We start from the raw sequence: 13,687 nt of genomic DNA on the forward strand, positions 1-13,687 counted from the left end.
AAATAAGTAATTTTGTGGTGCCCCCCCCCCCCCCCCCCCCCCCCCCCCCCCAAATCAGTGACATAATTTATGAATTTGGCAATTAAAGAGTTAAATTTTTTTTTTTTTTTTTTAAACATTTAATAGTTTTGACCAGGGCTGAGGTTGATTAATAGATTTATGCTAAAAAAATTGATTGAATTTATCTGATCAATTTTTACAGCAGTTTAAAGTAGTGGCTGTTTTCAGCCACGAACATAACGAAAGGATGTGAATTTGAACAATGCACAAGGGTTAAACAAAAGATTTTACATCTAATAATAGGCTACTTTCGCAGGGACACCGCTTTGTTTTGCCAGTCGTGACATCACCGTGATCGCTGACGCTGACCTGAGCGCATGACTGTGACATCACTCCAGTGGTTTGGAGAAGCCGGAAGTGAATACAGGGAAATTACAACAAACAGAGCGAGGACAGTTACTGAACCACACGAAGAGTTTGGAGGAATAAAACAAGACTGAAAACTATTCCCGTCTAATCTTCACATTTCATCAAGTGGAACCAGGATGTCGAACATGGAGAGTATCCTTGCGGACCGCGGGGGTCGGGCCCGATCCAGATTCACTTCACTGTCGCTTGGACCGTAAACACTTCTAACGTTACTTAGAGTAATTGATGAGTTGAACTCGGTCTTGGCAACATTTGGTTGTATACGAATAGGTCGGGTCACATTCTAGCCGTTAAATCAAATCGCACTTTCTGGATTTCTGTTCGCGTCACTTGAAGGTAGAACCTGAATTAGAGAGTGAATGTTGGGCTCTAGAGTAGAAAACGATTTAAAGCGATACGCTAAATGATTTGGTGAACTCACCGTGCTGTTTAGATTTTTGTACGTTTATGAAGTTTCAAGTGCTTATTTTGATAGTTTCGTTAAAAACATCGTAAAATCCGCCCAGGTATGACTGTGACGTCGAATTACGTAATGTCGCCACCTATATGTTATCTAGGTAAACTCTCTATCCTGCCGGTCAGACTAGTTTGTCAAGTTTCGAGACGATTTTGGTCTACAATACATTGTTGTTTATATCGTAATCGTCATTGTTACATTGTTTATGCGTGTATTGGGCATATTATTAAAGGTATCCGATAACTTTCACACAGACATGTTAAACTCTTTTCCTTGACTTTTGACTTCAGAGCAGTTGTTTAACCTCAAGTTTGCAGCTAAAGAACTTCAGCGGAGCTCTAAGAAATGCGACAAAGAAGAGAAAGCAGAGAAGGTCAAGGTCAAGAAGGTAAGCAAACCATTGACATTGGCATTTCGAGACTCTATTCATTAATAGGAAGTAACATTGACCTGTGCAATAGCATCTTCTCCCAACAGCTTCGCATGTCACGCTGAAGATTTCTGAGCTATCATGAGTAGCCTATTCTGTTTCTCTGTCTGGATATTTTCTATCTGCATAGTAAAAAGTACTGAGAAAATAGACTTAAGTAAAAAAAAAAATATATATATATTATTACCCAATTGGCGTAGAACATTTATTTATTCTTATAGCCTATGTTTAAAAAATGAATTATTACATATGTTGTAATTTTTTAAGTTTAACTGGATTAAACTTGATTAAACATTATATAAAACATAAAGATAAGCTGTATAACATAGCTTATCTTTATGCTTTAGCCTCTATAATGTTTATTCCAGTTCAACTTGAAAATTGTATTAGATCTCTAACCAAATCAAGCACATTCAACCCTCCTTCATTATATGAATTACATTAAAAATATATATTTATTTTAAATAGTGAGGCTTGCAATATGAAGTTGAATAAAGTGTAACCAATTATTTTAAACAAAAGATTTTGTTATGATACATCTAATAGGCTACTTTCGCAAATGTCAAAGTATAGCCACAAACATAATTGAGAATGTTTAGTCACCACATTAGATTGTACTTTAGTATTTAAAAGTAAATGTTCCATAATTACAGTACATGTAATCGGTCAACGTTGATGTGATGTTATGAAGCTCACTGCTTATGTTTTGGTTACTTTAGGCGATTCAGAAGGGCAATATGGAGGTTGCACGGATACATGCAGAAAACGCTATCCGCCAGAAGAACCAATCAGTGAACTTCCTTAGAATGAGCGCGAGAGTGGATGCAGTGGCTGCACGAGTACAGACGGCTGTCACCATGAACAAGGTACACAAATAGCTTTCTCCTTTTAAACCAGATATACGCAAGTATTTATCCAAATAGATTTAATAGTTAACTTTTGATCTTTATTTCCCAGGTCACCAAGTCTATGGCTGGGGTGGTGAAGGGCATGGATGCAACCCTGAAGAGCATGAACCTTGAGAAGGTGAGAGGGAGAGAGAGGAAGACTTCTCTTTGACATAAACAGTTGTAGTGCTTTGATTTGTCTTTATTTTATTGGCTCTATATATTTATTCTCTGTGTTCTGATTGGTCAGATTTCAGGTCTGATGGAGAAGTTTGAGCGTCAGTTTGAAACCCTGGACGTACAGACGGCTCACATGGAGGACACGATGAGCAGCACCACAACACTGACCACGCCACAGGTCATACATGCGCTCGCATACTACAATGACTGCACCGTAGGCCATAAATACACTGACGTAGTAGTTTTTTGCATTTACTGACACTGTGTGTTTTAGGGTCAAGTCGATTCTCTGATGATGGAAATGGCGGATGAGGCCGGGTAAGAACATTTGAAATGCTGAGATTTGTTATTCTTATTAATGAGTAAATACTTTAATACCTTCTTTGCTGTTCAAAAGATTGGGGGTGGTAACATTTCTTTAAATGGTTTTTGAAAAGTCTCTTATGCTCATGAAGGCTGCATTTTATTTGATTAAAATACAATGTTGTGAAATATAATTTTTTATTACATTTTATAACTGTTTTCTATTTGAATATATTGTAAAATGTAATTTATTCCTGTAAAAGCAAAGCTGAATTTTCAGCATCATTACTCCCAGGGCTTGGCATCAACTTTTTAGTTCACCAGCCACTGTGTGGCTAGTGGTTTTCCAAAGTTACTATTCACTCAGCATTTTCACTGGCCACAATTTTGACATCGAATAGCATGAGCAACAACAGCCATAATATATATTTTGAATAATATCTCATAATTTGGCAGCAGGTTTATTAGGCTGCTGTCACTTTAAGGCCTGACGCACGGATCCATTATACTGTTATACATGTTTTTACGTGAATACTCACCAAGATCTGCATTTTGGCGTTATTTTGTATTCTATTTCACCGTTTAAGCGCAATAAGCAGCGGGGAAAAAATCTATCTAGTACTGAGATGTGGCTTTATGTACGCGTACTTTGAGTATGAGCACAAAATCTGCGGGAATTAGTAAAATTATGTGCAATCCCACACCAAAAATCCAAGCTCTTTTACAGCAACAATATTAATCCGGAGCAAATTAAACGAGTGAGTGAGGGGAGGCGGGTTTGTGTGTCAACTCACTGTCAGACAGATAAGAGAGTGAGTAAGCGCAGCTGGCGTCATGTATCTGTTCTGCGGAAAATGAGAATTGGAAACGTTTCATATATTTCAGTATTGGTTTGTTTAAAAAAAATCGAGGTTTTTGACAACACTACATTGCACTTAGTTTATTATTTCAGATGCCTTTGTAAAAGACTAAGATTGAAAAATGTGTATTCTACATATAAAATTCAATAATAATGTTATGCGTGTGTTAATGTCAAGCCCTGATCACGCCATGATCCTGCAGAATTTGTTGCTTACGAAACATTTCTTATTATTATCAATGTTGAAAACCGATATGCTGCTTAAAATTTTTTGTGGAAACAAAGATATATTTCTTCAGGATTATTTGATGAACAAAATGGAAAAGAACAGCAATTATTTTACATAACTTTTGTGCCATGATTAATGTCTTTACTGCCACTTATGATTAAAGCAATGCATTCTTGCGGAATAAAATGTAAAAAAAAACATTTAAAAAAATTAAACTGACAACAATTTAAGATTGTTGATTGTTAAGATTGTTAAAACAAACTGTCTGTTCTTGTGTGTTTAGGCTGGACCTCAATATGGAGCTTCCTCAAGGTCAGTCAGGATCAGTGGGAACCAGCGTAGCATCTGCAGAACAGGTATTTAACACAAACATGAGTACAGACATCATACTAACAAAAAATATAACTGATATGTACTACAATGATTTTATCTTTCTCACCATAGGACGAGCTCTCACAGAGACTGGCCAAACTCAGAGACCAGGTTTAAAGAAGAACCCAGTGTGTGTGTGTGTAAGAGACATTGTGTATATGCCAGTATGTGAGAAACATATCCCCTGTTTACTGACCCCTGGAAATATTGGCCTCATTGTTTAGTTCAGTTTATTCATTTGAGGGGTGTGTGCCGATGTTTGAGGGTGTGCAGCTTTCCTTATTCACTAGAACACACCGAAACCAAACTGTAATGACACGCTGGAAACTGAATTAGACAAAATTAGATATGTTATTTGGTAACGCTGCTGTCATCAGGATTGTTCTCGGGTCCTGCTCTCCCTCAGTCCATAATAATTGGTATAAAGATTATAATATTGCTTGCAACATTTCTTTGTAATATTCCTCATTTTATTTAAGGTCATGTTTTAAATACTTGCTTGTCTCTCATATACATTTTATGCCAATGTAGCTACATTAACCATTAGTATCAAACAGCTGTTGGGTAAAAATTGTGACATGTTTTTTTCTTGCGGCACACGTTTTTGCCTCTGCTTCAATGGATTGTGGGAATTTGTACCTTAAACTGCATGTGATCAAGATGATGATTTGAATAAAATCTTTACATTTTGTCCAAGGCAGTAAAGTCCTCAGTTGATCAACCCTAAGTCTTTACAGAAACTCTGATCTGTTCTGATTTGATTTGGTTTATCCGAAATGTAAAAAAAAAAAAAAAAAACATAAACTTCCTTCAGCGATGTACATCTCAATCAGCTGGCTCAGATGAAAATATATATATATGTTTGTGTGTATATAAATAAATATTTTGCACATTTCTATGTTTTTGAATGTAAATAATTTATTCAATTCACATTTATCTGTATATTGGGAAAATCTTTTTTTCTACAGAGAATCTGTCTGTTGGCATTATAATATAGTTTTCAGTCTTGTACAATGACTGTGATTGATCGGCCTGTTGGGGCTAAATTTACAACAGGATAGGGTTTTGATTGGTCCATTGGGCTCAAGAGTTAGAAGAGTGATAGGTTTTGATTGGTCCGTTGGGTTCAGAGTTAGCAGAGCTGAGCAGCTGTTACTGATGCACTGGCTCATGAGTCCAAGGAGAAATGTGCTGCTTAAAAACCAAAACCAATTTATATATTCATATAATTTCCCATTGGAGTCTTACCTGATTTTATGTATGTCCACCTGGAGTCATTTAGATCTGAGTATTTTATTCATGCAAAAGAAGATACGCACATGCCTTAATTGTTCTTCCTTCAAAAACAATATTTTATCATGAATTATATTGAAGAAAATAAGTCATTTTTCTGTCAAGTCAAACAAAAAGTTAAAAAAACTTATAATTGTCAGACATGTGATTAAAGAAATATCTGTACTTCTATCATTTCATTTGTAACATTGTAACAAAACTAAACATAAAAGTGATTAAAGCACTGAAAAATGTTTTAAAATTAGTATTTCCCCATATATACATCCATATACATTTCCACTTAAAAGTTTTGGGTAAAATTCTATATATAAAATAAATAAAAATAACAATTATAATACGTATAATTATGTATATATATATATATATATATATACATATATATATATATATACGTACATACACACATATATAATTGATTTTTTAAGAAATTTTTCTCTTATACATCCATTTGCACTGTTCAAAAGTTTTGGGACAGTAGGATTTTTCCTGGCATATGAGGAAATTCATATTTGTGTATTACGGAGCCCCCAAGGGACCTTTGAACAAAGTTTTTTCGTGCGCACGCGAAAGTTTTTCGTCAGCACGTGAAAGTCTGTATTCTTTTTTTTTCTTTTTTTTGCAATGCTCTCTTTAGGGTCTCCGTACGTACATTATAACTTAGAAGGTCATGAAAAAATCTCGTGTCCATTTTATTATTTGCAACTATACTGTTCATGAATATGTCACTAATTTATTTGACCAACTCTAATTTTCTCCTCCCATTCTCTCTTGCCCTGCCCCTTCATACCCCGCCTTTTTTGGTGGAGTGTCTTTTACTCTTGAGATGAGAAAGACAGATGGATTGACTGATCATGCCATGGCATTATTCCATTTAAGTACAGGAAGAGAACTGTACGTTTTTAGACTAGTATGAAGATCAGAAACACACTTTGTGTGTTTCTTGTTGAGTATAAGGATGTAATATGGACCAACATTCTAGATTTTTTTGGGATCCTGAAGAGGAGCAGCTGAAGGTGAGTCAGGGAATTTGTCTCACACATACATGCAGGTTCATACATACATTTTTGTCTCTCACATGTTTATTATATACATATTTTTTTTTAAACAATGAGGTACAACTGTTTAATTATTTAATATTATTTTGAATGATTTATAATAGGTCTAATATAAAATATACATTCACTATTATATTTATAATATGTTATAATATTAATTGTGTGTGTGCATGTGCGTGTGATGTTTTTGTAAAATGTAAAATTGCAAGTAGGCTATTTTCTGTGATGGGTTAGGGGATAGAATATACAGTTTATACAGTATAAAAAATCATTATGTCTATGGGTTGTCCCCATAAAACATGAATATCTAATGTGTGTGTGTGTGTGTCAGAGAGGAATGGTTGTTAGCAACCATGATTTCTCGTGAGACATTAGCTCTGTGTGTTTGTCCTATGGGAAGACAGTTGTGTGTCACTCTGTGTTTCTTTAATGATGAGCCAATTACCAAAAACATTGTTAACATTCATCTAGACACGGCACTATCCATCCATCCGTCTGTTGAACCATCCATCCATCAGTCCCTAAAGCCGTTCCCTTATTAACCATAAGATCATACTTCAGTTTGGATCTTGGGCTGTAGTTTTTAAACCTCTCCCTGTTGCATCTATATCTTACGGTAATCTGAGGTGATTGTCATAGTGACCACATTCCCAGGCGAGAAGTGTTTGCTGGTAACTCCCCTGATCTGCGGTCTCTCTGCATTTCATCCACAGTGTCTCTGACATGCACTCTTGAGAAGTTTGAAGGGCCTAGTTGTACTGAAAACGGAATGTAATTTAGAATTTTTTTCCAAATTTGTCAATAAAAATTAGCTAGTTCTGACAAAACCTCACTGAACCCGAACACACAAAACTTTATCTGGTCTTAACATTATCTAAACATTAGCACAAAAATGCTTCTTTACACATTATTCATGAAATGTTTGATGTGGACATTAGTTTTTTAAACATTACTCCTTTTTTTAGATGGTTGTCATTCACAGTAACATTCACAGTAACAGTTACATTCACAGTAACTTTCCCACAATACTTGTAAAATTAAAAAATAAAGAAAACATTCCCTGGTGAAAAAAATAAATATGCTAAGTCCTATACTTGCAGCCAGACTAATTATCAGTACTTCAAGTGTGTTAATGGTTAGTTGAGGTGTGCTATTTTGAAACAACTAATTTTGTACTAAGTATATTTTAGTTGTAATTAGATTGTACTAAAAACATAACTTCAAGTGTATTTGGTGTACTAAATTGGACCAACTTCAAGTATACTTATACTGTATATGCCTGTAGGGACTAATGACATGCTTGATTAGTGATATTAAAGTGTACTTTATTTGTGTTACAAGTACATTACAAATTCATTACGAGTGTCTTTGAAACATACAAGCGATATACCATAAGTGTATTTATATATATTGCAAAAAAAAATTTTTTTGGTGTTTTTGCCTTTTATTAGTAGCTAGACAGGAAGTGAGGTGGGAGAGAGAGAGATAGAGGAGGGACGGGATCAGGAAAGGTCCACGAGCCAGGATTCAAACTCAGGTCTCCTGAAGCACATCAGCGCACTTGCCCACGAGGCCATCGTGGTGTGATATATTTGGATAAAAAGTATAGGCTCATTAATACCTTTGACTTATTCCAAATATTACAAATTGCATACTTTGTTTTCAATAACAAATGTACATTATTAGACAAATAAAACTTAGCTATACTTTGTACAAAATACTATTGTATACTATAATGTATTTTGAAAGAATACTTTCAATGCATTGTTACTATGTTCATTTCCAGCACAGTTAAAATATACCTACAATATATTTTTAATAAAGTGCAAATAAATACACTTTTAAAAAATAAACAGTGTTTTTTCATTCAAGTATATTTTCTAAAATATATATATTTTTTATATACTAAAGTAACATTATTTTAAAGTGTGTTAAAAGTTGTATTGTGAAAATAGGTAAAAGCATGATGATATATTTATAAGATAGTACATTTTTTTAGTATATTTGCAATGTAGCCTTCTATTGAAAAAGAGAATATATTTCAAATACAATAAAGTATACTTTTTTAGGGTTCCCATAACGTTTTCTCTAACATTCCCATATAACAAGAAAAGGACAGTTTTTAAAACATTTTAAAAACGGGAAGTTTTGAACATTCTGAGAACATTCCGAAATAGAGTTTTCACAGCTTAACGGCTGGAAAGCGTTCTTGGAATTTCTATATATAAAAAAAGCGTTCTATAAAAAAAACATGTCCTTTTTTAGACAACTACCCTTACAAAAACAAGTATTCAAGTTAATTTTATTAAGTATAGCCTACTTAATTAAAGTTTTTGTAATACTAACATCAGTAGTTTCACGAGTTCACACTTACATATAATTTGAGGGGGTAAAGTTTAATGCGTATTTGGCGTGCTGTCCGGGGGGAGGGCTCCGAGCTCGGAGTTCGGCCCGAACCCAGAGTACTCCCCCCTATGTAAGTGCTTAGGACTAGAAGCGTGGAGAATGGGTGGTGGAGGGATGCTGCAAAACTGTCAATAAGATGAGGTGAGACTGCTGAGTGTATATATACCTCTTACCATTGATTGCTGAGTGCTCTCCACTTGCGTTAATTATCTGAACGTGCTCCTCCCGAACTTTGTTAATAAAACATCATTTATTGGGACTAAATTGGCTTATTTTTTATAAAAGTATACTTTTAAGTATAAGTGTAACAGTTACCTTTGAGTACCCAACTTATACAGATGTACTAGTCAAATACTTGTAGCACATATTTTAGTTAACACTGAGAAGTACATAAAATATACTTCTGAGAAGTACATAAAAAGTAGACTGAAAGTATACTTTCTTATTTTTTAGTTTAAGAGAAGTATACTATAGGACACTTTAATAAACTTATTTTTCATGAGGGTAAGTGATCGTGTGTGTTTGTGTGTACAGTATGACAGGCCAGTCGGCTGCTGAGGGATCTCCATGCTCTCATCGTCTCTCTGTGCAAACTCAAGAGGATGAGCAGGACCGAGCAGAGAGTGTGCTCAGCAGGTCAGTGATTTTGTGTTTGTGTGTGGTCTGTTTTCAATCTATGTAAGGACCAAATGTCCTCACAATGATAGTAAAACCAATCTGGTGATCTAGCTTGTGGTCCTCAAAAGGGAAGTGTCATAAAAGGACGAAACAATCTTATTTCATGCTGTAATTCTTTGTTCACTTAATCAATATTCTATCAACAGCATGCTGTCATATACCTCTGAATTGACTTATTCCTCAGTAACAAACTAACACTGCTTGTGCAGGGCTGAAAGTACAGCACTGCAAATAAAAGTTTTAAATATGAATTCGTCACACTATTCCAAAAGTATAATTATAACTCTTAAACATTTGCATATGTAAGTGTGAGACTGGTTTGATAATTAGGTAAAGGCCAAACAAACCAAACTTGAGGGGTCAGTAAGATTGAAAAAAATGTTCTTGAAAGAAGTACAAATGGGGACCAGTTTGGTTTACTGACATTCTGCAAAATACCATATCTTTTGTGTTCAGCAGAAGAAAGAAATTCATACAAGTTTAAAACTATCCCTCTGAGTCATACTGTATTTAACATAAAACACTTCAAGAACAAGAGTTCGATTGGAGTTAACCATGATGGTATAAAACGTGTGATCATTTCCTGCTCATATGTTCTGTCCTCATCCATTCGTTGCTCTCTCAGGTCTCAGTCTGCGTGTGATGACACCTCGTCTGAGCTGCAGCGAGTAGCCGCTCTAGAGCCCCAAGATACGCCATCAAGAAACTCCTTTAGAGGAAGAGGAGCTCTGTCCAGGTTTAGGATCCATATAAATATGCACGTACACTTTCTCACATGTGCCACTGCAAGTCTGGATAAATCCTTTCTCTCTTGTGTTGCCAGGTTGGTGACTCTGGTGGTGACTCTGAGAGACTGGGCACACAGGAGTCTGATAGAGGAAGAAGAGAGACCCGATTCCTTCCTAGAGAGATTCCGGGGACCCGAAGTACAAGCCCCACCCAGTCGAAGAAGCAACAACCAACCAGACACCAATGGAAATATTAAGGGAAATACAAAGTAATGTCACACTTTTATTTTTTTTACATATGAGCATGAAACCTAGTCTGCATACTGAGAGGATAAATCTGATAACATTTGTTACATATGTGTGTTTTTTCCCCACAGGAAACAATGGGAGACATTTATAGTTTCTCCATCTGATGATATTTACTACTACTGGCTCTTCTTCATCGCCGCTGCTGTGCTCTATAACTGGGTTCTTCTTGTAGCCAGGTGTGACTTTTCACCTAGTCTTTCTTCTGTACATATTCATCACTTTACCCTTTGTTAATGTGCTCCTGATAAACACAGTTCCCTGTGCTGGCGGTTTGTCATGGCGTAACTAATTGTTACGATGCTCTACGGCTCTTTCGTTACGCCTGTCACACTTCCACAAACAGAACAGCCCTTTGAGACAACTGCTTGACTAACTGTACAGATGCGTGTATCTGCAGGTTGTCTAAATATTTGTGGTTATTATGTTCTTTCTCTTTCTGTCTTTGTGTGAATAGAGCATGTTTTGATCAGCTTCAGTCTGAGAATCCTATTGTCTGGCTGGTTTTTGACTATATTTGTGACTCTGTCTACATACTGGATTCATGTATGCGGCTAAGGACAGGTATAGACACACACATACTCAAAATTCCTGACTTACACCACATGTTAAAGTTAATTGTCCCAATGATTGAATTCATTAAGTGCCTTAATCATTACAGAAACACTATATGGAAATCATGTTATATTATCATCACAAAAATCTTGTATTGAATTGCTTTTATGCATTTGGAGGATGCTTTAATCCAAAGCAATTTACATTGCATTCAAGGTACATTTTATCAGTTCATGCATTCCCTGGGAATTGAACCTACAACCTTGGCATTTACTGCACCGTGCTCGACTGTATAAGCTACAGGAGTGTTTTATATTTGTTTGTGGACAGCAAGTATAAAAAACAATGTTGAACACAACCATATTAGTTGCATTTTATTTGTTGCATAACTAATTCTGCATAGTTTCAATTAATAAAATAAACAGCCGTATTAACTTTTAAAAGAAAACACTTCCCATGTGATAGGCTGGAAAATCATAGTTATGCTGTTGTTTATGCATGTACAAAGTCAGGTTTTCTGTTCGGGCAAAGTCATGTTAAAACATTTGCATATTTCATGTTCATTTAAAACCGTAATGAAATGAAAATTAATCTATTCTCTAATATGCTATTGATTTTATTGTAAACATTTCATACATGCATGTTTCATTCTTTTAAAAATATATATATTTTGACCTCGTAATTTCTGATGAATTACGAGGTCAGCATCCATTCAAAAACTGATGGATAGAACCAAGTTCTTGTCCTACATTTTTTCTTTTCCGTATCACTCAGATGTACAACACAATATGAAAGATCGATCTGTCGCCACTTCAGTTTCATTGAGACTTTTTTTTTTCATTCAACATCTTGGAAGCAGAACAATGTGCAGATTTTTGTAATCTTTGTGTTACTAAACAAACTATAAAGCATTTTTATGCTCTTCCAGGTTACCTGGAGCAAGGACTTCTGGTTAAGGACCTAGCGAAACTCAGAGACAGCTACATTCATACATTTCAGTTCAAAATGGACGTTATCTCCATCCTTCCCACGGACCTGGCGTACATAGTCGTGGGCATCAACACACCACAGGTCCGCTTCAACCGTCTCCTGCGCTTCTCTCGTATGTTTGAGTTCTTTAATCGTACTGAGACGAGAACCAACTACCCAAACATCTTCCGCATCTGGAACTTGGTGCTCTACATTCTAGTTATTATCCACTGGAACGCCTGCATCTTCTATGCCATCTCAAAGTCTCTTGGTTTTGGGTCAGATCCATGGGTTTATCCCAACATCTCATCCACAGAGGAAGGAGGTCTGAGACGGAGTTACGTATACTGCTTCTACTGGTCCACACTGACGCTGACCACCATCGGAGAGATGCCACCACCCGTACGGGACGAGGAATATGTGTTCGTGGTGTTTGATTTTCTTGTCGGAGTGCTCATTTTTGCCACCATTGTGGGTAATGTGGGTTCCATGATTTCCAATATGAACGCCACACGGGCAGAGTTCCAGGGACGGATTGATGCTATTAAACACTACATGCACTTCCGCAAAGTCAGTCGCCATCTTGAGACACGTGTCATCAAATGGTTTGACTACCTGTGGACAAATCAGAAAGCGGTGGATGAGCAGGAAGTCTTAAAGAATCTTCCTGACAAGCTACGTGCAGAAATTGCCATCAACGTTCATTTATCTACTCTGAAGAAAGTTCGCATCTTTCAAGACTGTGAGGCCGGACTGTTAGTAGAACTGGTTTTAAAACTGCGCCCTCAAGTGTACAGTCCTGGCGACTACATCTGCCGAAAAGGAGACATTGGAAAAGAGATGTATATCATTAAAGAGGGAAAATTAGCAGTTGTTGCTGATGATGGGGTGACACAGTTTGCATTGCTTACAGCTGGAGGTTGTTTTGGTGAGATTAGCATTCTTAACATTCAGGGTAGTAAAATGGGAAACCGTCGGACAGCTAACATTCGTAGCATCGGCTACTCCGACCTCTTTTGCCTGTCAAAGGACGACCTAATGGAGGCCGTAACCGAATACCCAGATGCTCAGAAGGTTCTGGAAGAGCGTGGAAGGGAGATTCTGCGGAAGCAGGGGCTTCTGGATGAAAGCACCGCACAGGCAGGCTTGCTTGTCATGGATACAGACGAGAAGGTTAAACACCTGGAGGGCTCACTGGATGTTCTACAAGCACGTTTCGCACGGTTGCTCGGGGAATTCACAGTGACTCAAAGCAGACTGAAGCAAAGAATCACAGCGCTTGAGAGACAACTGTGTCATACGGGTCTTGGGCTTGTTTCAGATCAAGAGATGGAGTTTGAGAGTAATGCTAACACACCACGAGCCAATTCAACTGCATAGATATGTGGATTTGCACCATGAAGATTGTGTGCCTCTATATGGCACATGCAGGATTAGCCTATATTTCTAGATGCACATAAATTTACAGTCACAGATATTTGCTTTTCAAACACGTTCCAACAACCTCCAGCGTTTAGACTTGGTTTTTCAAGTATTGTCTTTAATGGATTT

The 13,687-nt window shown here is 36.6% G+C and overlaps 2 protein-coding genes across 2 annotated transcripts; both read left to right on the forward strand.

Moving 5' to 3' along the window:
- The first annotated feature begins 236 nt into the window (after nucleotides 1-236).
- On the forward strand, nucleotides 237-5,040 carry chmp1b (charged multivesicular body protein 1B). The gene is made up of 8 exons (XM_079606888.1): nucleotides 237-561; nucleotides 1,177-1,274; nucleotides 2,036-2,182; nucleotides 2,274-2,342; nucleotides 2,454-2,561; nucleotides 2,658-2,701; nucleotides 4,058-4,130; nucleotides 4,219-5,040. The coding sequence occupies exons 1-8, from the start codon at nucleotides 546-548 to the stop codon at nucleotides 4,261-4,263; spliced, it is 600 nt and encodes a 199-aa protein (XP_079463014.1). The 5' UTR covers nucleotides 237-545; the 3' UTR covers nucleotides 4,264-5,040.
- Nucleotides 5,041-9,435: 4,395 nt separating this feature from the next.
- On the forward strand, nucleotides 9,436-13,610 carry cnga2b (cyclic nucleotide gated channel subunit alpha 2b; the record flags this gene model as incomplete). The annotated part of the gene is made up of 6 exons (XM_079606841.1): nucleotides 9,436-9,536; nucleotides 10,204-10,314; nucleotides 10,402-10,575; nucleotides 10,684-10,791; nucleotides 11,070-11,176; nucleotides 12,096-13,610. The coding sequence occupies 6 exons, from the start codon at nucleotides 9,436-9,438 to the stop codon at nucleotides 13,514-13,516; spliced, it is 2,022 nt and encodes a 673-aa protein (XP_079462967.1). The 3' UTR covers nucleotides 13,517-13,610.
- Nucleotides 13,611-13,687: the final 77 nt, after the last annotated feature.

This window comes from Phoxinus phoxinus, assembly GCF_949152265.1.
Source record: "Phoxinus phoxinus genome assembly, chromosome: 3".
NCBI lineage: Eukaryota > Metazoa > Chordata > Actinopteri > Cypriniformes > Leuciscidae > Phoxinus > Phoxinus phoxinus.